At 36.7% G+C, this 27,800-nt stretch overlaps 1 protein-coding gene across 1 annotated transcript in view; it reads left to right on the top strand.

Annotated features, from left to right (window-relative positions):
* Nucleotides 1-27,800, top strand: part of DPYD (dihydropyrimidine dehydrogenase) — an 808,008-nt gene that overhangs the window by 517,014 nt on the left and 263,194 nt on the right. Inside the window, exon 15 of the mRNA XM_007169549.2 lies at nt 19,466-19,534. Coding sequence (XP_007169611.1) covers nt 19,466-19,534 — 69 coding nt within the window. The remainder of the gene's footprint in view (nt 1-19,465; nt 19,535-27,800) is intronic.

The following is a 27,800-nucleotide window of genomic DNA, read 5'->3' as shown; positions in this document are numbered from 1 at the left end:
GAACAGTATGGAGGTTCCTTAAAAAACTAAAAATAGAACTACTTTATGTCCAGCAATCCCACTACTGGGCATATACCCTGAGAAAACCATAATTCAAAAAGAGTCATGTACCACAATGTTCATTGCAGCACTATTTACAGTAGCCAGGACATGGAAGCAAGCTAAGTGTCCATCGACAGATGAATGGATAAAGAAGATGTGGCACATATATACAATGGAATATTACTCAGCCATAAAAAGAAACGAAATTGAATTATTTGCAGTGAGGTGGCTGGACCTAGAGACTGTCCTACAGAGTGAAGTAAGTCAGTAAGAGAAAAACAAATTCCGTATGCTAACACATGTATATGGAATCTAAAAAACCAAATGGTTCTGAAGAACCTAGGGACAGGATAGGAATAAAGACGCAGATGTGGAAAATGGACTTGAAGACACAGGGAGTGGGAAGGGTAAGCTGGGACAAAGTGAGAGAGTGGCATGGACATATATACACTACCAAATGTAAAATAGATAGCTAGTGGGAAGCAGCTTCATAGCACAGGGAGATCAGCTCAGTGCTTTGTGTCCCCCTAGAGAGGTGGGATAGGGAAGGTGGGAGGGAGACTCAAGAGGGAGGAGAAACAGGAATGTATGTATATGTATAGCTGATTCACTTTATTATACAGCAGAAACTAGCATACCATTGTAAAGCAATTATACTCCAATAAAGATGTTAAAAAAAAAGGAAAAAAGAAACTATAAGAAATTAGACTGCCCTCTTTTTAAAGTATCCTGTATTGTGATATGTTTTTTCAGGTTCTCAATGAAAAGTGATTTAATAGCAAGTTCTGACAAAATGGGAACTGAAAAAGTTAATGGTCCTTAAACATCAATATGACTGGATTTCTCTTTCTATACTAACCATTTCCTTCATCTTTTTTTATAGTAAGACAGGTGATATTGAATAGTTGCCATATCTACTAATCAGGAGTACAGCAAATATATGTAAGACACCCTACCTGGGAAAATAAAGCATATAAGGGTCCCTGCCATCAAAGGCGTATACACTTGGGAAGACACGACAAACATATCCAAAATAATTTAAAAGAGACTATTTTATAAAATTCATATCTTTACAAGCTGTAAATGCTACTGGAGTAAACACACACACACACACGCATACCAGATAGTGTAACTCTGTCAAAGAAAAGGGATGATGCTATAGGGATGTCAGGAAAAACTTTGTCAGTAATAAGGCATGGAAGATGCCATATTGCTGATAAGTATCTCATTGAAATATGGACAACTCAGGAAGCCTAGTGGTTTTTCTTTTTTTTTTTTTTTTAATTAATTAATTTATTTTTTTGGCTGTGTTGGGTCTTCGTTTCTGTGTGAGGGCTTTCTCTAGTTGTGGCAAGCGGGGGCTACTCTTCATCGCGGTGTGCGGGCCTCTCACTATCGTGGCCTCTCTTGTTGCGGAGCACAGGCTCCAGACACGCAGGCTCAGTAATTGTGGCTCACGGGCCCAGCCGCTCCGCGGCATGTGGGATCTTCCCAGACCAGGGCTCGAACCCGTGTCCCCTGCATTGGCAGGCAGACTCTCAACCACTGCGCCACCAGGGAAGCCCCCTAGTGGTTTTTCTTATTGTAAATGAAGTGTTGTTTCATCAAAGATGGAGATTATGGAAGGATTACCTGATTAGTTTAGTTAGGATGGATGACTGCTATAACACTAGCTTCAAAAGGAAGTCCTTGAGAAATATGTAGACTGATAGTAGTTTCCCCGTTTTTTCATTCTGCAAGTCTCCTAGAGGTTTTTTGTTTGTATGTTTTTCCTTGGAGTTGTTTTCTTCTTCCTCATAGCTTCAGGAAGGGGTAGGGTGGCTTCATAGGAAGTAAAAACAGCCATGCTACTGGCAAAGACATTTTAATTTGGTAAAAGAAAATTTAGTGAAAAGTAGGGGAAGTTGATGAGTTTCTTTAAAAAAGAATGAGATGCCTAGTTTAATAAAGATTCTTTAGAGTGATCTAAAAAATATTCATTGACTTTTTGATATTGAGCTGCATGAGCTGCTTGTATATTTTGTAGATTAATCCTTTGTCAGTTACTTCCTTTGCAAATATTTTCTCCCATTCTGAAGGTTGTCTTTTTGTCTTGTTTATGGTTTCCTTTGCTGTGCAAAAGCTTTTAAGTTTCATTACGTCCCACTTGTTTATTTTTGTTTTTATTTCCATTTCTCTAGGAGGTGGGTCAAAAAAGATCTTGCTGTGATTTATGTCATACAGAATGATGTAAGTCAGAAAGAGAAAAATAAATACCGTATTTTAACACATGTATATGGAATCTTAAAAAAAAAAAAAAAGTGGTTCTGAAGAACCTAGGGGCAGGACAGGAATAAAGACACAGACGTAGAGAATGGACTTGGGGACATGGGGAGGGGGAAGGGTAAGCTGGGACAAAGTGAGAGAGTGGCATGGACATATATACACTACCAAATGTAAAATAGATAGCTAGTGGGAAGCAGCTGCATAGCACAGGGAGATCAGCTCAGTGCTTTGTGACCACCTAGATGGGTGGGATAGGGAGGGTGGGAGGGAAACGCAAGAGGGAGAGCATATGGGGATATATGTATACTTACAGCTGCTTCACTTTGTTATACAGCAGCAACTAACACAGCAATGTAAAGCAATTATACTCCAATAAAGATCTTAAAAAATATAATCATTGACAAAGTTATTCAAGATGAAATGAACAGAGGAAGAAGCTGACACTTTAAACCAAACCAAAGGCCAAGTCAGGCAATAGAAATGCTTCAATACTGCTTGCTGTTAGCATGCATAGTAAGATACAGGTTGTGAACTAAAATACTTTGCACCTAGAGAGACTTGATTCTTAGCAGTTTTATAGATACAGCATACTCAGTGGAGAGTGATGGCTTTTCTGCAAATAAATAAGAAGGCAGTAAGAAATGGAGTGGGGCAGAGTAACTCTATATGAGAAAAAAAACACCATTGAGGCATAAGTATTTTTAAGCGATGAGCATCTTGCTCTGCCAGTTAAAAAGCCCAAGTTAATTTTCTACCATGGGTCCCTTCTGATGCACATCAGTAAAATGACACCATGAAACTGATACCAGACCAAAACTATACATGTCCTTTAATACATGAAATGTAGCCACTAATTTGCTTTGAGTGAATTTTTTCTAGCAGTTCTTAAGACCAAAGTATATGATAGCGATAATATTCCATATAATGAGGTTCTCAGAACCTATAGCTTATTGGTTAAGGTATTTTGATACAATGAGTCCTTTACCAGAAATTGCTTGTGCACTCAACCAAGGCTGGTAACCAGTTGATAAAAAGACTAATTGTAATAAATCACAATTCAATAAGAAGGACTTTGCCTAGATAGGACAAAAATTTAAGGTTAAGGATTTTTCCTTTCAATTTATAGAATGTGTGTGTGTGTGTGTGTGTGTGTGTGTGTGTGTGTGTGTGTGTGTGTGTGTGTTTGGCTGAGTAATTCAGGCTCATAGGTGGCTGGATCATTGTAGAGTTATTGGGGTGGTTGATTAAGGGGAAGTGTATGTGTATATGTATGCATATAATATATATATGATTTCTAAGCATACATATGTATATATTATTTACATAAATAATTTGGGGGAATATATTATACATTTAGCCAATGCAGTAAATATCTCTGGCTTGGCTGATTAATATCTACTGAGAAATAATACTCCAAGTCATTAGAACATATTAAAAGAGGAAAGGGATTGCTTAGCCTGATTCAAGAGGCATACCCAAGAGTATCTTGAAGGGGGAAAGGAAAAAAAAAAACTCTTGACAGTAACTTCCTACTTACTATATTGTGAATTCTTCCTAAAGAAATAATAAAAATTCATGTTACTTAAAGTATACTGAAGGAAGCATTTAATAGTATACTGTAGCAAACAGTTCTTTACTAAGCAGAAGATGGATTGGGTGACACATGAGGTCTACATTTGTATCTCTTTTCCTTCCTATCTGTCTCTCATTGAACACTTTTGTCTCAAGAAAAGAACAGCATGGTGCCCAAAGAAGCTTCCACTCAGTCTTTACAATTCTGCATTCATTCCTTTATTTAGTAAAAATGTAAGAGGTTTTTGTTTTGCTTTTATGCTTTTTGTTCCATATACAAGGCCAGGAACCATTTGCTCTTTGTTCTTGGTTGTTGAAAAATGTAGCATATGGTAAACTTTTTCACTGAATAGGCATTCATGATCATGCATGTGAAAATGCATTAGAAGAATTTATGAGACATGTGGGGACATGGGCTGCATCTGAGACTAAAATCCTCATCACGTGCTTTTATGGTATTCTACTGTGATGACTTGTTTGGTGGGGGAGGTAAGGACACCTCACTATTCCTTCGTTAACTGACAGAACAATTGGAGGTAGTTGTAAATAATTCCAAAGGTCTAAACAGGAATTTGTTTTTTAAATCAAATTATTATGGAGGCTGTTCTCTGCCACATTCTAAGTAATTAAAATAATCAGTGCTATAGTTTTTATAATGTTCTTTGAAAATATATAGTAATTATCAAAACAAAGCGTTTGATGACCCAAAATTTCAGTCTTATGCCTTTTCCCCAACTCTTAATTGTGTATACTTTTATACAGTAATTCCTAAGACATGTGTATGCTTATAAATTTATTTTTTAAATAAACTTTCAAATTGGCAAATCTTATATAGTAGGGAATATGTATAATCTACCTTTAATATAGAGGACTACAAATTCCAGCCATACAGTTACTTTATTTTGAAAGGCTACTTTTATTTGTTTTGAAAGTTTCAAAGATCATGTAATTATATGTGGGATATGGGAGAGAAAAGATTACAAAACAAACACTTCATTGCTGTTTCTTAAAAACAGCATTTATATCACATCTGTGCAATCATGAGCAAGCTGGAAAGTATGAACAATGAGCAAAAAGAACATTTAAGAGAAAAACTTCTTAATTTTTAAACTTTAAATATATTATTGTGAAAAAACATCAAATTTTAAACTCTGAAAAGGTCCTTCAGAGTTTGCTTTGGATTAGAAGTGCTAATACATTGATTATTGACAAATGTGACTTTACCTCAGCCGTTGAAATAGCTAATATTGATGTTAGAAATATTTTATGAAATAACTCACCAAAGCAAAGAAATTTGGGGATTTTTTCCCATGTGCTTAATGAGATGTATACCCTTTTCATGCATTGTAAATATTAGTGCATATGTATTATCTTAGAGGTATATAAGTACGGCTTGAATAGCATTTCTTGATTTGAATTAGGCTACTCTGCCTTTTGGTATCTTCATTTAACAGGTAATGTGAATTTAACAGGGACTTTGTTGTACACTCTGTTTTATTTTTATAGTATGCAAATAAGTTCAAAATGCCAACACATTCATTATGCTGTGTAAAGTTTATACCGGAAAGGTTCCAATCACTTTGAAAAAGATCCTGTCATTATTTCTGTCGTAAACCGCTATGCCAAGCTTCTGAGAAGGAACATTTTGAACTGAAATTTGAAATATAGATGAAACCCTAAGATGTTTACAAAATGTGGAAATATCTTTGGTTGATTCCCAAGTATCAACAGCATATTAAGGCAGGGAATCATTTATCAAAATTCAATGATACAATGAATGTTTTATTAGTTGAGTATCATTAATCATTATCCTGAAAAGTGCAGCGTGTTAGAGGGTTTGTTTCCACTGCTGTTTACCAAAGTGCCCCTTGTTGGCAGATGCAGCTCCTCCAGGTGGAGGAGGTGGAAGCACGTGAGTCCCCACGTGGAAATAGCTTCCTGTTCAGAAAGGTCTGATGAGGTGAGGGAAACTGTGGTGGGGATGGGATATGATGAAGAGGAGAAGGAAAGCAGGAAAAAAAAACTGAAGATGGCATCATTTGTGTAAACAGAGAGTGCACAGGATCATTAGTTTATTCAGTCATCTGGCTTTCCCTCAGCACCTTCTCTGTGCCTGTCTCAAGGTGGGCACTGAAGCAGGTGGTTTCATGGGGAGAAAGGTGATGACTGACTACTTACAGAAGTGCATAGGGGAAGGACAGGAGCAATGGCAATACACGTGTCTCATGCAGAGCATGGGTGAGGAGAAAAGCTTCCCGCTTTATGGTCTAAAGTGTGTGTTCTTCAGACGTCTCAGGAAAGGGGCACGGCTGCTAACCCCTCCCCTACTCTCCAGACCTTGCTCATTGCAGCACACTGCTCTATCCTTCACGTGCTACTTGTTGGCAGTATTGGCCCTCTTTGGGTCTTCCAAATAGGGAATCATACATGTCTGGGGCTCAAAGTTCTTAGAATTTTTTCTGAGTGAGTAGGAAAAAAATTTTAATCTCAATTCTGATAAAACAGTTTAAGCCAAGAAACATAATTTAATGAAAGGTGTCCTAGATATTAGTGAATTTCCTAATATTTCAGTGAAATCTAAAAATAATTTTTAAATATCTTTAAAATGTGAATCGATCTATAAAGTTTGATCCTGTGGATCTGCCTCTTTTTTTTTTAAACTGCATTAATTTACAAATATGCCCACAAGATGACACTACCAAAAGATCAAAGGAGCATATAAAGATGATGCTTTCTACCCTTTCCAATGACATATTTTTAAAAGTCTTATCAGTGGATGTTTAAAACCAAAGTGGTGGACTATTTCAAAATGTCATTGTTTGCACTCTAACTAAATTGTAGAAAATGGCAAATCTGAATATGGCATTATTCTCTTAATCATAAAAAACCATTGAATTTCACTGAAAAGTATTTAATGTCAAATATATAAAGCCATGTTATTCTCAGAATAATCCCTATGAAAAAAGTGTGGGAAGCCAAGTTATTCCCATTTTATAGATCAGGTAGCTGATGCAAAAAGACATTTAAATGACATGTTAGTATTTGATTATTCATTTCACAAGTAAGGGGCATCACCATATATGCCAGCACTGTTCTGTATCCAAAACAAAGATTCTTACTTTAGTGGAGCTTACATTTGCACTGAGGCAAGAAAGACATTAACTATATTAAATAAAATGATATAATGGAAAGTGCCATGGGAAAGAAAATAGAGCTGGGAGGGGATGGTTTGCAGTCTTAAGTGTCACTGAGGCAATGACATTTGAGCAGAGAATGGAAGGAAGTGTGGGAGAGTGCCTGTGGATGTCTAGGGGAGAATATGTAAGGTTGAAGAAGTCCCCAGAACAGAGTCAGAGTCTCCCAAGGGTGGGCAGCATGTTCCACAGTGAACTGGATTTAGGGCTTCCTATAGAATTTCTGTGAGGTAATAGCATATAGTTGGGAAAGAGTAAGTTGTTTGTTTTTAGAAGTCCCTGACTTCTTAAAAACATTGCATTTAACAAACATTTATTGCATATCAGCTATTCTTTTATGTATTTCTACACTCAACAAATATTTTGTGAGTTCCTAGTATGTGTCAGGTACATTAGTAAGCAGAACAGGCAATCCCAGCCCACAAGGGACATAGGCTGAGATGGAAGACACAGCCAACGTCCTCCAGAAGCTTACCATCCAGAACTTAAGACACAATACCACTAACTTACACAACAGGATTATCTAATTGAATATGCATTAAACGTGCAATCATAGTTAATGAGAGCAAAAGAGCTACATCTCATAAAATAATTACAATAACAGTAGTTACATAAAATTTTCATTTGGGATTTAAAATCTTTACAGAAAATGTTTCAATAATCTTTATAACGCCCATGTGTTATATGTATAGTATTGGAAGAAGCGCCCAGACTATTTAAGGTAGCGCATTATTCCATGTAATTATCTTGAGAGGTTTTTTTTAAATTAATACTTTATTTTTAACCTCTTTTTTAACCTCAAATTCCTATATCACATTTTAGTACTGTATTTATTAACCTTATTAATTTATGAAGGCATTTCATTAAATGAATATTTGTTATAGCCTCTAAATAGAAAAAGTTTAAAATTGGAATACAGATACTTTATAACATATTTCAAATCAACTCCTTTATGTGCCTTTGAAAGACTGTGTCCCTGAATGAACCACATCAATACAGGCAACATATCATGACCTTTTAAGTAAAAGAAAAATCAAATCTCATTCACAGGTTTTATGTAGGTGACACCATTTTTGTGTACAGTGAATTCAAATTTTATGACTTCAGTTGACTTACTGCAACCTCAGTGAAGGGTCAACAGTGATAGAACAACCTAAATCCAGTTAGACATCATAGGTTAAAGCCAGTGCCAAAATCATGCTATGAAGACAGTAAATGGTTTATAGGTATGGAAATATACGGTAGTCTTGGTAGTTTCATATATGAACTTTTTCTCCATTGTTGCAGCAAGTGCTATAATCTTTACAAGGATGAACTGGAAAATTTTTTTAAATTAATAAAAAATAACAAAAGGCCATCTTTCCTTCTACAGACATTTGTTAAATTCACATTAGGTGCCATTCAGTGCTGAACCAAATGATAAGAAAATGAAGGTGAATAAAAATTAGCATGTTTTCCCATTGAGTGGAGTAAGGGAAGACAATGGTATACATAAACATGCATCTGTGATATAGTGTGATAGGAACTGAGGTAGATGCATCACACTCAAATACTTAGTAAAAACAGTAATTCTGTGTCTGAGATCATTGAGGGCAGTATGATAGAAGTTAGCTCTGTGTTAGAACTTGAAGAATGAATAGGAGATATACTGTCAGAGGAGTAGGGTCAACACAGGGAAAAGAATGGAAGCCAAAAAAAGTCTGGTGGCCCGTATATATAGTGTATTCAGTTTGGTGTGTCAAGATAAGGGGCAGCAAGGTGATTTGGGGCCAAATTATAAAGAGCCAACACTACCCTGTTTTCATTCCTTAACATGTTTAGGTGGTTAGGAAACAGCGATCATCTCATTGGGTCTTTCTCACTTGATCTTCCCTTTGACTTCATGATTTCCTAGGCAGTTCAGTCTGCCTACCTAGCTTAGATGGTACTTACGGAGTCACAGTGAAATAATACATTGAGCAAGAACACAGAAATAAGGTTAGCCTCTGAAAATAAAAGTAATAAAAATTGGCACGCATTGAGTGAAATGCATCATGTATAAAGATAAACCCACATAGTTTTCTATAAATGTGTGTTTAAGGAGCAAAGAAAAATGATTCAGAGAAAATATATTATAGGTAGAGAGTTTAAGATTTATATTTACTCTTGGTAGCTGTACAACCGTGAGTACTTAACCTCTTTAAATAAGTTTTTTTCTTTCCTATCTGTAAATTGGGGCTGATAATTTCCACTTTATCATGATTAGAGATAATAATGAAATGCTTAACATAGTGCTTGACACATGCAAGTACAGAGCAAGTGCTAGTTCTTGTTGTTCTTGTTAAACTTAATAAAAGTGGTATCAGTTAGCTTTGGCTACATAACAAAACACCCCAAACTTAGTTGATTGAAGCAACTATGAATTTAGTTCACAATTCTGCATGCATGTTAGCGATTTGGGCTGAGCTAAGCTGTGTGGTTCTTCTGGTCTCAGCTGGTCTTACTCAGTCTATAGTCAACTTCCAGGTGGGCTATGTGCTGGCTGGTCCCGAGTGAACTCAGCTGGATGGTTCATCCCTGTTCCATGTGGTCTCTGATCCTTCAGCAGGCTGTACTAGCTTGATCACATGGCTAGGCGGGATTTCAAGAGAGTAAACAGAAGAGGACAAGACCTCTTCAAGCTGTGGTTTGACACTGGCACAACATCACTTCTGTGATATTCTGTGGATTAAAACAAGTCACAAAGCCCACATTCAAAAGGCAGGTAAATAAATCCCCCACTTTATCAGAGTAGCTGCACAGTTACTTTGCAAGAGGGTATGGATACAGGGAGGGGAACACTTTCTTTCAAATAGACTACCACAAGAGGGTTGAGGACACAAAATTAGCTAGAATATCTAATGTAAATTGAAAGGATAGGAAATCAATATGGTATAGTCTTGATGTAGTCAAGAGGAACTTGGAGTCAAAAGACCTGAGCTTAATCCCTGCCTCTGCTATTGATTTACTTTATGCTGGTAAAGTAAATTATCTGTGCTCATTATTCTCAATATAAGGTTTTCTAAGTTCAAAATTATTATGTGGAATAAATGAGATAATGTATGTGAAAATGTGTATTAAGTGTAAATCTGTAAACAAATATAATGGATTCTTATTCATTGATATAAAGTATACTTTATAAAATGTGAGAGGTTCTTGAACTTCTTACCTTATACCACCTACCTGTCCTTCTCATTCTCTCTGTAGAATGTAGAAATTTACTTACATTTAGATATTGTAAATGTAATGCAATACATTATTTAACTGCTTGGATTACTTGCAATGTGTGTTACTTGCACTTTCTTTTCTCAGCTACCTATTTCATTATTCCTTTGAGGAAAACATTTTTGAATACTAATTAAATATAAGGTACAATACTAGATACTAGATATATAGAGATGAAAAACTGGGCCCTGTCCCCAAAAACTTTGGTCATCTTTTGAAAGACATACAAACCACAGTTTAATACAATATAGTAAATGTTATGATAAAGACATGCAAAGGGTGCTATGGGATCTCAGAAGACAGGTGTCTGACACAGGGGAGGAGGGGTGAACAGGTAAGCCTTCCTGGGAAAGGTAACGGGCAAAAGAGGAGCAGGAATTTACTAGACAAAATAATCTAAAATTCAAAGCCAAATGCTCAGCTGATTAGAAACCATTGTTTTAACCCCTTGCCTGAATAAATCTGGTTTCAACCTATGCATCCAGCTCCATTGCCCTCGAAGTGTAGCCATTCATTTCCCCCAAAGCTAAATTGAACTCCTTGATATTCCTTAAGCAGAGCATATTCCTTAAACACAGCACCCTGTGCCTTTGTTTCTGCTGCTTACTACAACTGGAGTACTCTTGGCCTTTTCATTTCTAATCAGTTTCCAATAAATACCCATGGATGATTTCATAGTCGATTAAGAGTTCCTTTTCTCTGAGGCCTTCCCTGATTCACACAGATACAGCTAATCACTCTTTCCTTTCTGCTCTCACTGTATTCTGGTTCATACACTATAATTATTTTTGTTTCAATTTACATATGTCTCCTTTATTATTCCATATGAGCACAGGGACCGTTCCTTATTCATTCAGACAAAAGGAGTAGACATATGGTCAAGAGATTGCAGAATCCATGTTACATTCAGGAAGCAAAGTAATTCAGTGCGGTTGGAGCAAATGTCCCATTGTATTGTATAGCATATTAAAGAGTTAGATTTTATCTTGAACTTGGATTTGAAGCAGAGGTGTGATATGATCAGGTTTGTCTCTTAGATGGATCTGGCAGATGACATAGGCTGATATCAGAGATGGGGAGACTAATAAGGAAGGTACTTCAGTAATCCAGGGGAGCAGTGGTGAAGGTCTTAACTAAGACAGTCGTGATGAAGAGTCAGGAACACCTAGAAGAGATATTTGATGAGTAAACTAGAGCAGTACTTCTCAGACTATCCTGCATGTTAGAATTATCTGGAGATCCTTGACAAAGCACTGATCCCTGGGCCTAACTACATACAGATCTTGGGGTTATGTTTTTAGCTCTCCAGGTGATTTCAGTGCTCAGCCAAGTCTGAGAACCAGTGGACTAGAGAGTATTTGGTAAGTAATGGGATGTAGGCAATGAGGGAGAAATGAAGAAAGAATATCTCCTCCATGTTTTCTAACTTGGGACAAAAGGGTAGAGTATAAGTAAATTTAATGTGGGGAAAATGCAAATTCAGGGTGGAGAAATTTAAGTTTGATTTGGGGCAAGTTGAACATAGGTGCTCAAAGATAGTTGAATATGCTCTTCTTGCACTCAGGAAAAAGACACAGGTTGGAGGTGTTTACTTTGTGAATTTTCTGCATATAGGTATTCTCTGAATTCATTGTGAACATGATGTCTATGTTAAAAGAGGACCATGAGTAGAACCTGGGGACATCAACGTGGAAAAGGTGGCTAAAGGCAGGAGAGCCTGAGAAGGAATAGCAAAAATAGGAAAAATAGGGATAAAAGGAGGTATCTCCAAAGCTCATACAGAGGAGGGTCTCAGGAAGCTGGAGGTGGTTACCTGTCTCAGTGCTGGAAAGAGTTCCAGTATAGATTTGGGCTGAAAAGTATCTAATAATTTTGCCAAGGTTACAGCTGACCTAGGGTAGATCAGTTGCTAAATACAGTGGGGACGGAAACTACATAAAAACCTAGCAAGAAGTGATGAAAAGGAGAGGAAAAAACAGCAGTTACTGTAGTTCCTGAATAGTCTACAGTGGTTTTTTATTTCTTGTTCTAGTGGAAAACATCTCTGATTTTCTATGGACACTATGTGCATATTTTATAGCTTTGAACCTGACTTTTCTGTATTAAGAATAGTTGTGTAAGCAAGGTAGTTGTGGGTCCCAAAATAAGCAAAGAAAATGATAAATTTTAAAATAATATAGAAGACAGCTTTAAGAGTACTATTCTCATTTGCAACCATTAAATTAGCAGTAACCATATAAAATTTGAAGAGCTTATAAATTTTACTTTTAATGTTCTACTCTCAATGTGTACATTTCAGGAAAATTGTACCAATCTCACTTTAGTATATTTGTGCAGTGGTATAAAGAACATTTACAATTTGAATGTTGTACAATTAATTAATATTTAGTAAACATGTTTTCTTAGTTTTAAATGTCTTTGAAAATCACATGTCCCATGCTATTTTTCCTCCTCAATATAATATAATCCCAGTAGTGTTAGCAATGATTTTGTTAAATTGTTTGACAAAACCTAACTCGGCCACTTGTAATTTACAATTGTTCACCTTTGTCACTTTGCAGTTTTTCCGTACTAAAAAATTTAGGTTGTCTGGAAGCTGAATTGTTGACTGAATTTCCAATATAGTTCACAGTATGATTACAGAATACCAAATCAGTGTTTCCAACCTGTGTTCTAGGCATAGATGGTAAATATTTGGGAATTTGACAAGACGGCCTGCTGGTAACTACTTGGAAATTTTATGTTGCTCTTCACCTTAATTTCTGATGTGCAGACTTTACTGTCATTCAGATTGAAAAAATAAATACTTAATAAAATCATTTATTCCATAAGGAAATGAATTATAAAAAAAATAATTTGACTATGACTCGTGATTCTTTAATTTAAAAGTTTGGAAGGATGACAGTTGAAGCCATTTAACACTACTTTTTCTTGTTGCAGAGTAAGTGTCCTGTCGTTTTTAACCTTTGAAGTATTTTTCAGGGAGAAACAACACCCAAAATTTGATTCATAAATTATTATAGATTCATCATCACCTCTTGCCTTTTCAACAGCTTCTTCCTCTTTTCCACATCATTTCCACCGGCATAAAAACATACTCAAATATAGTCCATTTAAAAAAAAAAATATCTCACTAGACCTCCCACGGCCCTTCATCTGCTGCCTCATTGCTCTTTGAGCTAGCCCACAAAAACTATTAGAGAGCTTTGTGTATCCGTTCTCTCACTCCTTCATATTCTGTTCATTCCATCGACTCCAGTCTGACTTCTGTCTTCCCTGTTTCACCGACACCCTTCTTGTAAAGCTTACCAATGGCATCTGTACTGCCAAATCCTGTGAACACTTCTCTGTTTTCTTACACCAGCTGTCAGAAGCATTCATCCCTGTTGATTGCTCCTTACTTTTTGGAACACTTCCCTCTCTTAGCATTTTCATGTGGCTCTGGGTTAATCTTCATCTCTTTCATTTTCTCTATTTTATTCTATTCTGTTTAGAAGTCACTAAGCCAGGTAGGTTTAAATACCATTATATGTTGAAGTCTCTACAATGTTCACTTTCATCCCTAACCTCTTCAGTGAATTCTAGACTCATGTATCCAGTGGCACACTTGATGTTATCACTAATGGGATGCTTGCTAGACATTTTATATGTAATATATTAAAAATTGAACCTCTTAACAGTCCCCCACTTGTTACTGCACTATGCTTTGTTCCATCTTGGTGAAGTCTCTACGCTCCACTCAGTGGCTCAAGCCAATAATCTAGGGATCATCCTTAATTCTTTCTCTCCTCTCACCTCCTGAGTCTAACCATTGATCCGCCTTGTTGGTCTTAGCTCAGAATTCCACTTCTTGGTATCTCCATGAATATTATGCAAGCCACATTATTTCAACTCAACTGGACTCTTTGCTTTTACCCTACAGCCCCTCATTCCGTTCTCTATAAAGTAGCCAGAAGCATCTTTTGAAAATGTAAATCGGATCATTTTATCACCCTCCTTTAAACCTTTCAGTGGTCTCCTATTATACCTACAATAAAATCCAAACTCCCACAGGTTTCAGCTCCCAGAGATATGGCTACTGCCTGCTTCTCTCGTCTCCTCTTACACTCTTCTTGCCCTGTCATGGAATACCGTCTACAAAGGGCTTCTCTTTTTAAGTATATCATGCTCATTCCTACTTCAGAGTCTTTGCACATGCAGTTTTCTCTACCTGGAATGCCAATTTTCACTCAGGTCCCAATCCATTCTTCTGTGTGAGGTGCCTTCTTATCTTTTTATTTCTCAACTCAGAGAGCCCTTTACTGACCATCATCTAATGAGGCTCTGTGCACCCCTGTGATTCTCCATCTTGCTCTCCTCTATTTTTCCTTAATCTTGACCTGGAAATAGTCCTAATAATGTACTTATTTATTTATTTATTTATTTATTTATTTATGGCTGTGTTGGGTCTTCGTTTCTGTGTGAGGGCTTTCTCTAGTTGTGGCAAGTGGGGGCCACTCTTCATCGCGGTGCGCGGGCCTCTCACTATCGCGGCCTCTCTTGTTGCGGAGCACAGGCTCCAGACGCGCAGGCTCAGTAATTGTGGCTCACGGGCCTAGTTGCTCCGCGGCATGTGGGATCTTCCCAGACCAGGGCTCGAACCTGTATGCCCTGCATTGGCAGGCAGATTCTCAACCACTGCGCCACCAGGGACGCCCGATAATGTACTTTTTAAATGACTTTTTCCCTCCCTAAAAATGTAAGCTGCAGTAAGGTAGGGACTTTTCCTCTTTTGCTCATCACTTTTGAGTTACAGTTACTGGCGCATAGAAGGTCTCAAAAAATACTGGTTAAATGTTGATAAACAAAGACTCTGAATCAATATCTTAAACTCCTCTGCATGTCATCCAGTGCCTACCCCAGCAGATGCTCAGCTTCCATATTAATTGATTAACTGACATTGTTTGAATCTCTCACTAGACTGTGTATCAAAAAATGTAGGATATAGTTATGTATAGACTCATCCAATAATGTTTTAAAATTTAGCCATGAAAAACGGAGCACTTAGAAATGGCATAAATTAAATGAAAGATAGGGAAATGTTACTTGGTTTTAAAAATGTTTTATTGGGTATTCATTTCTAGTAACATTTCATGATGTTTCACAATGTAAAATACCCATCAATTCTTTTTTTTTCCACAGGAAAGAAGTAACCTATCTTCCTTTGTTTGATTAAAAACTAAGCACAGCAAAACACTGAAGGGCTTTCTAATCATCAAAGAAAAATTAAATTCTGTCTAGCGTTCTTTTAGTGTTAATGTCTTTTAGCCTGACTTTTCGAAAAATCCTAATATTTTTTAATAAAAAATAAAATAACTTGGAGTCATCATTATTCCTCTGAAATAGAGTGTTACCGTATATTTTCACAGACTATCCCTTGGTTTTAGATAAAGATTTCTAGACTTCTTAGATAATTTAACATTTGAAAATAGTGTATAAAGTTATTTTTCCCTTAAATTTACTTGACAGAAAAAAAATGCTTAGGAAGTTATTTTAAAAGTGACAATTTTAGTTTTGCATGTAGTAGTAACTGTCAAGACTGTCAGTGATAGAAAATAGAATATAACTTGGGTTTTCTTAAGCCAAAAGTGGTATTTATTGGTTCACTTGTACAGGCATGTTAGTGGTACACCTGACTTAAAAGGGGTGGAAACATCTCTCCATCTTGCATCTCTACTTTCCTCTGTCTCTGCTTTGTTTTTACCCAGTGCAGGTGGGTAGGAGTGGCAGGGTTGGGTTGGTTAAGTAAGCAGTCAGTGATTACCAGCTACTCTGAACATACCTCATTCCAGTTCAGGGACCAAAGAGGAAAAAAGCCTTTAACTCCCCAGCTCCACTGAAGGACTTTAATGAGACCAGAGTAGTTGATCACTGCGATTAACCCTGTTGGGGATATTTTCCCAGCTTTTTGGGCAGGAAGGTAAAGTCTGTTTTTAGATGATGAGGAAAGAAGGAGGTAGTGCTCGGCTGCTCAGAGCGTACAAATAAAACTTGTATCTGTTCAACATAATGCATCCCTCCCACCTGTGGTCACCCTTCCCCAATGACAGTGTGCCCCAAATCATATCTAGTCACTGCGTTCCTAGGCATTTGATGGCACCAGTGTTCTCAAAGTTCAGGAAAATTCTCTGGGTGATACTTATTTCTCTCCATCAAGCTCAAGTGTAGCGCCTCGTGATCCTCAGGCCTTATAAGGCAAATGACGATTTTAACCAATCCAGACACAATCAATATATATTTGAAGCAAAAGCAGCTTTATCAGAATAAAAATCGCCATTCAGTAAAGAGGAACTATCTTAGTCACTAGTTGAGAGCATCTGTCATATCCAGTTGTCAGTGCTAGTAAACCTTACTTCCCTGGAAGTGGCTTTCTTGGTCAGCCCGTCTGCCTACCTGGATCCTGCCCAGGAGAAGCCTCTCCCCTGTTGTCCTCCGTGGCACCCTGAGAGGGACACTGGGGAGTAGGACGCTGTGCTGATTTAGCAGCTACTTCATATTTGTACGGGAATGTGAACTCGGGGATGCTTTGTCATAACTGGAGGCATGTTTTGTTTTTGTTTTTGTTTTTTGTCTGTCTTGATTTGCTTTGAATAGTAAAACTCCCTAAAATCCTAGGTCTATTGTTTGTCTCTTTCACCACAGGAGAATTAATATCTAATGCTAAAGTCGTTTTTTAAGTCTGAATCTTTGGATCTAACCCTGCCCTTGAAGTTTTACCAACAAGCTTGGGGAGTTTTCTCCTCCCCTAAATCCTTAGGCTAACCATTTTTTAAAAAATGTTTGTTTGTTTACTTGACGTCGAGGCCACTGAAGACAATAGGAATCTGTCACCTGCCCCCAGCCTTCATCCCAATTGATTTTCTTTTCCAATGAGGTTCCCCCCCCCTTTTTTTTTCATGCAAGGATACGCACAAGATGGTATTAATCTAGTCCCAGAAGATCTGGTGTCCCCTTTGGAATTCCTCCCTGGTCTGTCTTCTACCTGGAGAGTGGGGCAGATTGTCCCCAAGATCTTAGAGCACGTGGAAATGGCAGAAAGAGCATCTATTACTGAAGATGCACAATTAGGCTAGTGACCCTTTTTTGCTTGCAAATGGGCAAGTTTGGAATTTGACTTTTCACTTTCTTTTAACCCCTAGAGAAAAGGCCAAGGATCACTCTTAGGTATTTCTCTCAAATTCTTTAAAGCTGCATCCTAACTGGACACAAAAGTTGAATCCCGAACTCTGTGCATTCTTAATTTCCCTCCTCTATTCATCATCTACTTTTACTTTTCTCTCTCTACAGAGGAAAAGTAGAATCTGTCTACAGAGGAATCTCTTTGAATATACTGTTTCTCCTGGCTTCCTTTTTTTTCCTCATTGTTCTACTTTTATCTGACTAAAGTTCTGAGATTTTTCTCAGTAACTCAGAATCAGCCTCTCAGATCTCTTGATTCTTCTTTCTTAATTGCTCCTTCTAGTTCACGAGTTCTATGTATTTTGACATCTGACCCTTTTTTCTATCGCCAAGACCAGCACTCTCAACTGCCCTGCTCACTCTTCACTCTGACTCGTATAATAATTATTTGCCAACAGTTTTCACCAATTGTTTATTTTTTTTCCCTTCTCTAACTCATGGTGTTCATTTCTGCTTAATTTTAAAAGGATGAGCTGAAAAAACAACTCTCTGTTCCTAAACCTTTAGTGCCCTCGTGCATTTATTCACTCAGTTTTACTATGTGCCAAACATCATGCCGGTTATTATAGATAAAATGATGCATGATGCAGAGCAGTCCAGGCACCCATGGAGATTACAGTCTATCAGGAGAGAAAAAATTGACCCAATCTTAAGGACAGACTTATTCAGTATTTCGAACTCTGGTATTCAGAACTCTCTTCAACGTATTTTCTGTCTTTCTCTTAATATTAAAAGCATTCATCTGACTTGTACAGCACATCTTTGTTTTGTTTTGTTTTCTAGACATACATTAAAAAGCTGTATGTGGTGAGAGCCCAGTGACTTTTAGTGGACTCTTCCACTGGACTCTGTGACTTTAGGCTTGGCGCAAACTCTTTGTGTCACAATCTCATAGTCTTTAAATGGTAGTAATAAAAAGAATTACTGACATATATTGAAGATTTACATTAGGCCAGCAAAACCTAGTGGTTAAAAGCACAGACTGTCAGTCAAATTTCTGGGTCTGAGTCCTGGCTGTGCTCTTTATTAGCTCTGTGACCTTTACATATCAGTGCCTCAGCATCTTCATCTGTAAAATGGGGAGAATACTGTTGAGAATGATTAAGTAAGTTAATAAAGTAAAATCCATTAAAACATTAGCTAGTACATCATTAGAGCCATAAAATCTTAGCAATTCAATTATCACTTTTCTAAGTAGGAAGGTACTATTGTCCATATTTAACCAGTGAGAAAACTGAATATCTTGCCCAGGGCCACACAGTTAGTGGTAGAGTCTGAGCTCTGATCTAGACATTCTGGCTTCAGAGCAGATACTAGTAAATACTACTCTTTGTAGCCTCCATTATAAGGTTACTGTAAGACTGTAGTTAAATAATCAACATTTAACAAACTCTAAAACTATAATTCACTCTGAATATGTAAGGGGTTATTATCCATACTATAATAAGATATGATTGAAGAAGACACTAATTTACTTCCTTTCCATACCTTGAAACCTTTTAGCTATACCAGTAATTATATTAATAAATATTTCTGTGTCCTTGTATAATTTAAACAACCCTTTCACATACACAAATCCGTGTAATTCCAACTATCACTTTTTGAGGTTGGCAAGGTCAGTATTATTATCTCCATTTTAAAAATGAGAATGCTGAGGATCAGAAAAGTTAAGTAACTTGCTCAAGTATTCAAAGAGAGTAAATGAGAAAGTCTCTAACGTAAGTCTGAAGCCCCAGATCTCATCCTTTGCTTCACTATAATGCCCTGCTGTTTTTTTAATGATTTCTTTCAACAGATGGAAAACTAATTTTTATAATATAGTTTATCATTATAAACATATATATATATATATATATATATATATATCATATACCCTTGTGTACAAAGGCATAACTATTTGATCTAATATTCTTTCCTTTCTCTTTTTAAAGATTGTGATTGCTAGCATCATGTGCAGTTACAACAAAAATGACTGGATGGAACTCTCCAGAAAGGCTGAGGTAATGATTTCTTTCTAGTATATTTATTTTATTTCTTCTCTTCTATTTTTATTAGTTTTAAATAAAGAGCTGTCATGAAAAATAACCCAGTAGAAGTAAAATTGAATGGAAAATGGTAACTTAAAACATTTCTATTAAAATTTGTTTACCCTATGTTTTCATTAAAATGATGGAAGTGTAAATTTAAAAGGAATCTATTCTATAAAAGTGGTCCCTTGGATTTCACACACTGCCTAAAAATCCTTTATTCTTTGAATCCATATACTCTTTATTTGCATATTAAGCAAACTGTATATTATGATGGATGCCATGATAAAATTTAATTCTACCTCTGAGAGTCTAACTTGATCTTACCTTGCCTTTAGGCAAGCTAGTTTGACAGCGAGAAAAGAAATTTTGAATATAAAACTCTTGAATATTTAAAATATAAAAGGTTCATTTAATACTATTCTAGTTTGAATACAGACATGTATAAAATGGTAGGACAGAATGCTCCTGAACGGAACACTAGTCAGCAGATTTTCTATAATATAAATTGAATCTTGCACAAATGCAAACAACTAACCATGTGCCTCAAATTTGTATTTCAAATGGAAAAATACATAATTAAAATTGTATACTTATGTCCATCGTGTTGTCATGAAAAATACTGTAGACAGCTTGAGCTGGGGTTTCTTGAAAACCTCTCAGAAATATAGAAGACTAAATCTAACAATACTTATGAACTAAGGACTCTACATTATAAAATATTATAAAGCTTTCTATAGTGTTAAAAAATATTGATTGTATATTTTATTTGGATATCGTAAACCTGCGAGGGCAAAAATTATTTCTGGGGCTTGGAGGGGTGAAATTAACATGATTAGTAATTGGCTTTATGATCTTTGTAGCTGGGTCAATTTTATACATGTATTTGCCTAATTGACCATGAAATCTTCCACAGAGCCCATGTTTGGCACGAGTTTTGCCAATTTAAAGCTTGACTATGATGAATGGCTTTATCACGCTGCTAGCTTCTCTGCCTTCTGTAGAATAAAATACTTAAAGAATTTTCTTCAGTAATGAGCATTAATTTTTAAATAAGCAAATTTTACTTTTAAAAAGTCAAAAACCTTTATACATGTAACCAACTTAAAGATATTTTTCATATTTCTCACATCCTATTCTTTAATTGTAGTTTAAAACTACAATTCGATATCATTTTCTAGGTTCTTATCGCAATCAATCAATCAATCAATAAAAGTAAAAGGGGAAGTAAGGAAGAAAAAAAAAGGAAAACATTAAAAAAAAAGAAAAAGATATGCCTTCCATTCGGTCAAAACAGTCTGTGGGATCTCTCCACAGGAAAGCAATGTACATATCAAGAAGTTCAATTCATAGATGGTGTCAATTAAAAAAAAACACTTCCCTCTAATCTTAAAATATGGACCAACTCAGGGTATAGCACATGAAGGAACTATCCCCAGGTCTTCACATCCCCCTGGAGGACAGCGATAGGCAGCATGATTCCATCACAGCTTACATGGGAGACACCCAGTAAAGCTTTGTAGAGTCAGTATTTGGTTTTGTTTCTATGAACACATGCTTCAAAACAGATTAAAACAGATTTTCTTACAATGGAAGAGCCCACATTAAAACAAATCAACAAAAACAAAAAGTGTTCAAGCCAAAGTTACTATACCACTTAGATGTACATTTCTTTCGGGGTGGTGATAATGAGGGGTAAGAAATCTGAGATAACACACCAGCTGTTGTAACAAGCCACTGCTTTTAAGTTCGGCAAATCACTTAATGTGGTGATCGGTATACTTTATATTCATGAAGTTTCTCTCCTTAGAGTAGATTAATTCTTGAATTACGCAGTAGGGAATTGAGGAAATCTGCTCTTTACTGTTATATCTGAAAACAGAAATGCACATGTGTAACAGCAGAACAGATCCAGTTGTATAAGAACATGAAAAAATAGAGACAGAAACTCTATATCAGAATGAAAATTTGCACAAGAAGGGATCATTATTAGTTGTTTCACCAGGGGTTACCATTTTATTTCACTATTTTGAATAAACATTTAAGACCACGTGGGTGGTTTAAAAAAAAAAGAACCTAGTGCATTCTTAAAATATGGTAAATTCCACTAAATGCTGTTTTTAAAAGTTAATGCACATACAGTATATCTCTTTTGTCACATGCATATTCTGGGAAATAGAACCATGTTGAACCAAACCTTCCTTTTCAGTCTATCCCTAGACTACCCACACTTTTAATGTCTTCTTTTATGCATTCCTCAACCTGGTTTTCATTTGTCTTGTCTTTTGAACACCATAAGACAGAAGCAGCCTCTGGAAAAGTTTTTACAGCTTGGTGTCAAATCAGTAGCATGGTTAGGCTCTGCTCAATTTTTTTTGGTTCAGTTATCTGATCACACATTATCCTACTTTTCTGGGACATTGATAACCTATTCCAATTCCATGCAAGGAAGATCTATGAAGCACCTACTATGTGCAGAGTCCCTGGCCAGCCAAAACAAAGGTGAATAAGGTAGAGCCTCAGCTGTGTAGATATGTTCACAGTTTAAACGTGTATACCACATTGAACCATACACAATAGTAGGTCTTAAATAGATCTTGAGCTCATTTGAATAGATTTTTGAATCCATTTCTTTCTTAATGCGCGTTAGCTTAGAAAACAGAACCTGAGTCAAAATTAATGTGAAGATGCTTCATTGAAGGATTCAATTCCAAAGCAGTAAGAGTGAGGGCGGGGAAAGGCGATAGGAAGAAGGGAAAGCAGAGAGAGCGTGGTGCATTCCAGAGCTGGCTGCCACTTCCCAAGGAGATGGAGCCAATCGCTCAGTTGTGTGGGATGGAGAGGGCTGTATGGAATTGTCCTGCCTCACAGCAGTTTAGAGGAGAAGAGGGGAGAGGGAGCTATTTACTGGTTCCTTCCTGTCTCCTGTCTCTCGTTGGTAAAGTTTTACACTACAACGCTTTACTTTCTTTTGCACTTTTGGGTTATGTGTCCTGCCCCCTTTAGGTAGCTGCTAAGGAAGTCAGATCCCACAGCATGTTGAGGGCACTGACCCTCCTGGAGCTCCCACTTTGACAGGTACAGTGGAGGCTGTGACAGAGCCCCACTCTCATCCTGAGGGAGCTGTGAGAGCTGGCAATGATGGGAGATGTAGGATAGCACTTTTTAAGCTAGTGGCAAAAGCTTGGGTGGCAATTAAAGCCATCAGATTTGAGGAGACATATAAATTAGGTGTGGCTCAATAAGCATTGCTACCATCCTAATCTAAGTTTATCTCAGGATGCCCCACTAATCTCTCCCTCAATCAATCCACAGTCTTCCCATTACCTTTCTTAAGATGCAAAACTCCTGACTTGACCTACATGGTGTGGTACCTTGCCACTTCCCCAGTGTCACCTTGGGTTTGTTCTTTACATTCCAGTCCCCGATGGCCTTCTTTTACTCCTCCAGTACATTTACACCTCATAGCCTTTGCTGTTCCCCTGGCCTGGAATATTCCCTCTTCCTCCACTTTGAGCTCCCTGACTAGTAGGTTAACCCCCTGTCCTACTCCTTCTAAGATCCTGTCCTCGGAAACTGGTTTACCATAAAGCTAATGAAGATTAAGTTTCAGAGCTCTTACTTGTACAAGCTACTTCCAAGCGCCTGTACTAATTTTCTGTTTGTCATTTTTAAATTATTTTTCATTTTTAAAGAAGTTTCCCCAAATTGTACAAACTTCAGGCTCCACCAAATCTGGGTCTACCTTTGCTTGTACCTTTTTTCTGCAGAATTTAATAAAATGGTGATTAACAGTGGTGTCATCAGCCCTGTAACCTATCTTCCTTATGACAAAGCAAACTCGGGTGGGGGGGGTTAGAGACCCCCATCTGGTTCACTGTTTAATTCCCATTTCCAAACATATGGCTTTGCCAGCCAGCAGATAATCCTCAGATATTTGTTGAGTGAAGCAAAATAGAGGCACAGAGCTGGCATACTGGCATGTGACGAACAAAAAGGAAGCAATTATACAATAAATGGGAAGAGTGCACTTTATTGGGCACCAATGAACTTGAGGTGATTAAGATCCAAAGCTGAAGATTTTAAGTCAGGGACTTGATGAGCGATTGCCAAGGGTCTGGCTGTAACTGTTCGGATGAGACAAGGAAGGCCCAGCTGAGAGGCATAGATTCCAAAACCAGGCGGCCACACTATTCCAGGCAGAGAGTCCACGTAAACCACTTTGAAGCCAGGTTCTTGTCATTTTTGACCTGGATCTGGGCTAGCAGTATTTTATAAAATTAAATAGATGTTGAAGTTAGGAAATCTCAAATAGGCTGAGGTAGAAAGCAGAGAGGCGCATTAAGAAATACGTAGGACCAGTTGGATATAAGTCCCTGAACACGAACAGTAAGCAGGACAGAATGGAATCAGGGAAGATAGACACCTAGTTGGAGACAAGAGATAGTCACAGACTTTGTGCCCAGTGGGTCCCAAGCCAGTTCAGTGTTTACCTGTGCTACGTCCACTTCAAAGTGGTTTAAGATCCCAGAAAACTTGTGTCCCCAGTTTTGGATAGTTGAGACTAGTTGGCACTGTTGCTACATAGACAGTTGGCCGTGGACCTCGCGTATTCTTTTAACAGAAGAAATTAAGAGAGAATCCAAAAAGTGTAGCTTCATGCCTCTCCACCCTGCTTGGGCTCTGATGTCCTTTGCCTTTTCCCCTGATCCATGGAAGATTTCCCTTCCCACTAGGGCTCTGATGCACTACACCAAGCCACCCTCCACGTCTGTCCTTCTCACCGTGCTTGGGCTCTGATATCCCACACTGGACCCTCGTGGCTCTTCCTTAGATCTTCCTAGTCACCTACCTTGCTCTGCCCCAACCAATGACTTTAGAACTACATTGATCGGGAAGGAAGGGAGAGGTAAGGAAAGGAGAAGGGAAAGAGCTGTGTACCCGATTTTGCTGTATATGTTGTACAAGGGTTTGTGGTTTTGCTTCCCTAGTTTCTCTGAGAGTTTTTATAAAATGATTCAGAAGATTTTAGAAATCACACTACTACCATTACTCTGAGAATTCCTTAGAATAGTTTTCTTTTTTCCCCCTGAAGTATGGATAGCTACTCTAAATTTTTTTCAGATCAAAGCTGAGGAAGGGCAAGTTGGAGATTCTAATTGGATGGATGGATGGATGGACTGAGAGACAGGTAGATAGATAGCAATTGTTTATACTTAACATAGTATTTAATGTAGTCCAGGCACTTTTCTAAGTCATTCACTTTGATTAAATTTATTTATACCTTAGAAAAGCAACCTTACGAGTTGCTTTTATTGTTTTCCACCTTCTAGAAGTGAGGAAACTGAGGCCAAAAGTTGTTAAATAATATGCCCAGACTCACACTGCTAGTATGTGGTAAAAGTGGGATTCAAACCCATGAACTCTGGCTCCATAGTCCACACTATTAACATATCATTCTACTTCATGCCGATAGATGGGTGATAGATAATATATGAAATTAGAAACAGCAAATTTTGTCACTGCCTTCACTAGATTACTTTATTGTATAATCATTTAGGTGAGGCAGAATAAACTCTGGGCTAAGTGACTAAACTAAAAAGCTTGTGACTAACAGGAGTAAGAATGCATGCCCAGTTTCAGTTAATTTAACATTTCATGCTAATTCAGCAATTAAGGCTTTTTGAATGCATATAGTTGCTTGGAAATAGAATTAACTACCTTTTAAGGTGGTGTACATCCTATGACAGAAACATTCAAGCAGAGGCCAATTGAATATTCCCCATCTCTTGGTGTTACCTTGAGCAGGATTATCTGTTTTTGAAGCCTAGATGCTCATTTCAAAGGTCTTTCCAGGTGTGTTTGGTGGGTCAGTGTTTGTATACGTGTATAACACTGGGGACATTTTTAGCAATTAGACACTGAACAGACTTTAAATTGGATAAGTGGTTTTACAAGATTTTAATATTTATTTAAAGTTTAGAAGCTTTGAGGATGTCGAGTTGTAATGTTTTGTTAACACACTGAAACAACTCCAGCCATGGAATAAGTGATTTCTAATCAGTTATGATAGTGACTAAGAATACAGGCTCTGGACTCAGAATGCTTGGGTTCAAGACCCTGCTCTCATTTACAAGCTATAGAACAATAAGTGAGTCACTTGAACTCTTTGTACTTTGGTTTTATCACTTGCAAAATGGGGATAATGGTATATCCCATTACAAAGAGCCTAGTAAAATGTCTGACATATTGTAAGTACTCAGTAAATGTTAGTTATTATTGTCTACTATGACAGCTAATTGTAAATTTGCACTTAAAATTTAGTAAATATGTATAATGTAAATATGTGTACGAATGGTACCTAAAACTTATTCCAAAATGTTGTTGAATTGATTTACTATTAATTGCTGCAATTCAACTAGCAGTCTAAAAGAAATAAAGAAGTCTAAAAGAAGTATTTGAAATAACTAAGAAATAATAAGAAAAGCACAGTATTGTGTATAATTACAATGTACAATGTTTTAATTAAGCTGGAAATTCCCACATGACATGGTTTTGAGATAGGTCATATTATCTCTGGTTTATACTTAAATAGATGGAGACAAAGAAAGTTAACTGACTTGCCCAAATTCCTCAGCAGCTCTAGGATTAGAGCTCAAGAGTTTAACAGGTTGTGCTTTGTCCGAGCTTACCACCAAACCAGCAGGAAAAAATGTAGCATGATTCATGGTAATTTTCAAATAACATGAAGCATTTTAAAATTGAATTAAAGAAACAAAAACCGTAATAAAACCATGTTAGAAAATAGGCTGAATGAGCAAATGAATTTTCACAAATGTACAGAAGAAAAAGCAGACTCACTAACGAATAAAGGTAGGTAGGAAGTCAATAAAGAAAGAACTAACTAGAATTTTTAAGTTTGTTGAGGTCCTATTTAAAATTCATGAAACAGGAAAAAATAGGCTAAAATCTTGATCGATTAGGAAGAAAAGAGAGACTTGAAGAAACTCTGTTGACCTAAAGAAAGGTTTGGTACACCTAGAAAATAATGAACTTTATTGTGATGCTATAGACATGTTATAATATTATGGGAACTGATTCAAGCTTCTGGTTTACCTTACTTAAAAGGAAATTGTGGCATTGGAGGAGTTCCAGAAGTTAGGGAAAAGGATTGTTTAGTTTATCCTCCATTCCTCAAATTAAAAAGTGTTCTATTTGTTCTTAGAGTTTTTACAGAAGACTTCTCAAAAATTCTGTGTTTCTCCAATTATTATAAGAATGCTTAGCGTGAATTTTTTTTTTCATTTTTGTAAGGCCCATTTGTATACTAATGAATTAATGAGTTAAATAAGAAAGATTCCTGTTTAATTATTAAAGTAAGACAAAATTATCTATACTTCATGTTTCTTAGCATGGACTTTTAAGAAATACAGTAAAATTGATTATCAGTTAAAAAACATAAGAGAAATAGGAGAGAGAGATTAAGAGGTACAGACTTCTAATTACAAAATAAATGAGTCATGGGTATGAAATGTACAGTATGATAAATATAGTCAGTAGTAGTGTAATATCTTTATATGGTGACAGATGGTGACTAGACTTACCACGGTAATCATTTTGTAATGTATAGAAATGTATAGAAATATTGAATCACTATGTTGTGCACTAGGAATTAGCACAGTGTTGTAGGTCAATTATACTTCAAAAATAAACAAACAAACAAACTCATAGAAAAAGAGATCAGATGTATGGTTATCAGAGTCAGGGTGTGTTGGGTGAAGGCAGTCAAAAGGCATAAACTTCTGGTTATAAGATATACAAGTATTAGGGATGTAACGTACAACTTGACTAATATAATTATCACTGCTGTCTGTCATATGTAAAGTTGTTAAGAGAGTAAACCCTAAGAGTTCTCATCACAAGGGCTTTTTTTCTTTTTCTTTTATTTGGTACCTATATGAGATAATGGATGTTCTCTACGCTTCTTGTGGTAATCATTTTGTTATGCATGTGAGTCAGATCATTATGCTGCACACCTTAAACTTATATAGTTTAAGTTTATAGCTCATATAGCTCTATGTCAGTTATATCTCAATGAAACTGGAAGAAAAAAATGAAAAATATAAAGAGCAAAACCAAGAAGAAAAAAACAGCCCGATGCATGTGTTATATGTATGTTTTACTTTTTTATATACATAGAAAAAGTAGAAAATTACACATTAAATTGTTAACATTGATT

The sequence above is a fragment of the Balaenoptera acutorostrata genome, chromosome 1 (genome assembly GCF_949987535.1).
Source record: "Balaenoptera acutorostrata chromosome 1, mBalAcu1.1, whole genome shotgun sequence".
In the NCBI taxonomy this organism is placed as follows: domain Eukaryota; kingdom Metazoa; phylum Chordata; class Mammalia; order Artiodactyla; family Balaenopteridae; genus Balaenoptera; species Balaenoptera acutorostrata.
The sequence above is the reverse complement of the archived record's forward strand: the minus strand, read 5'-3'. Positions and strand labels throughout refer to the sequence as shown.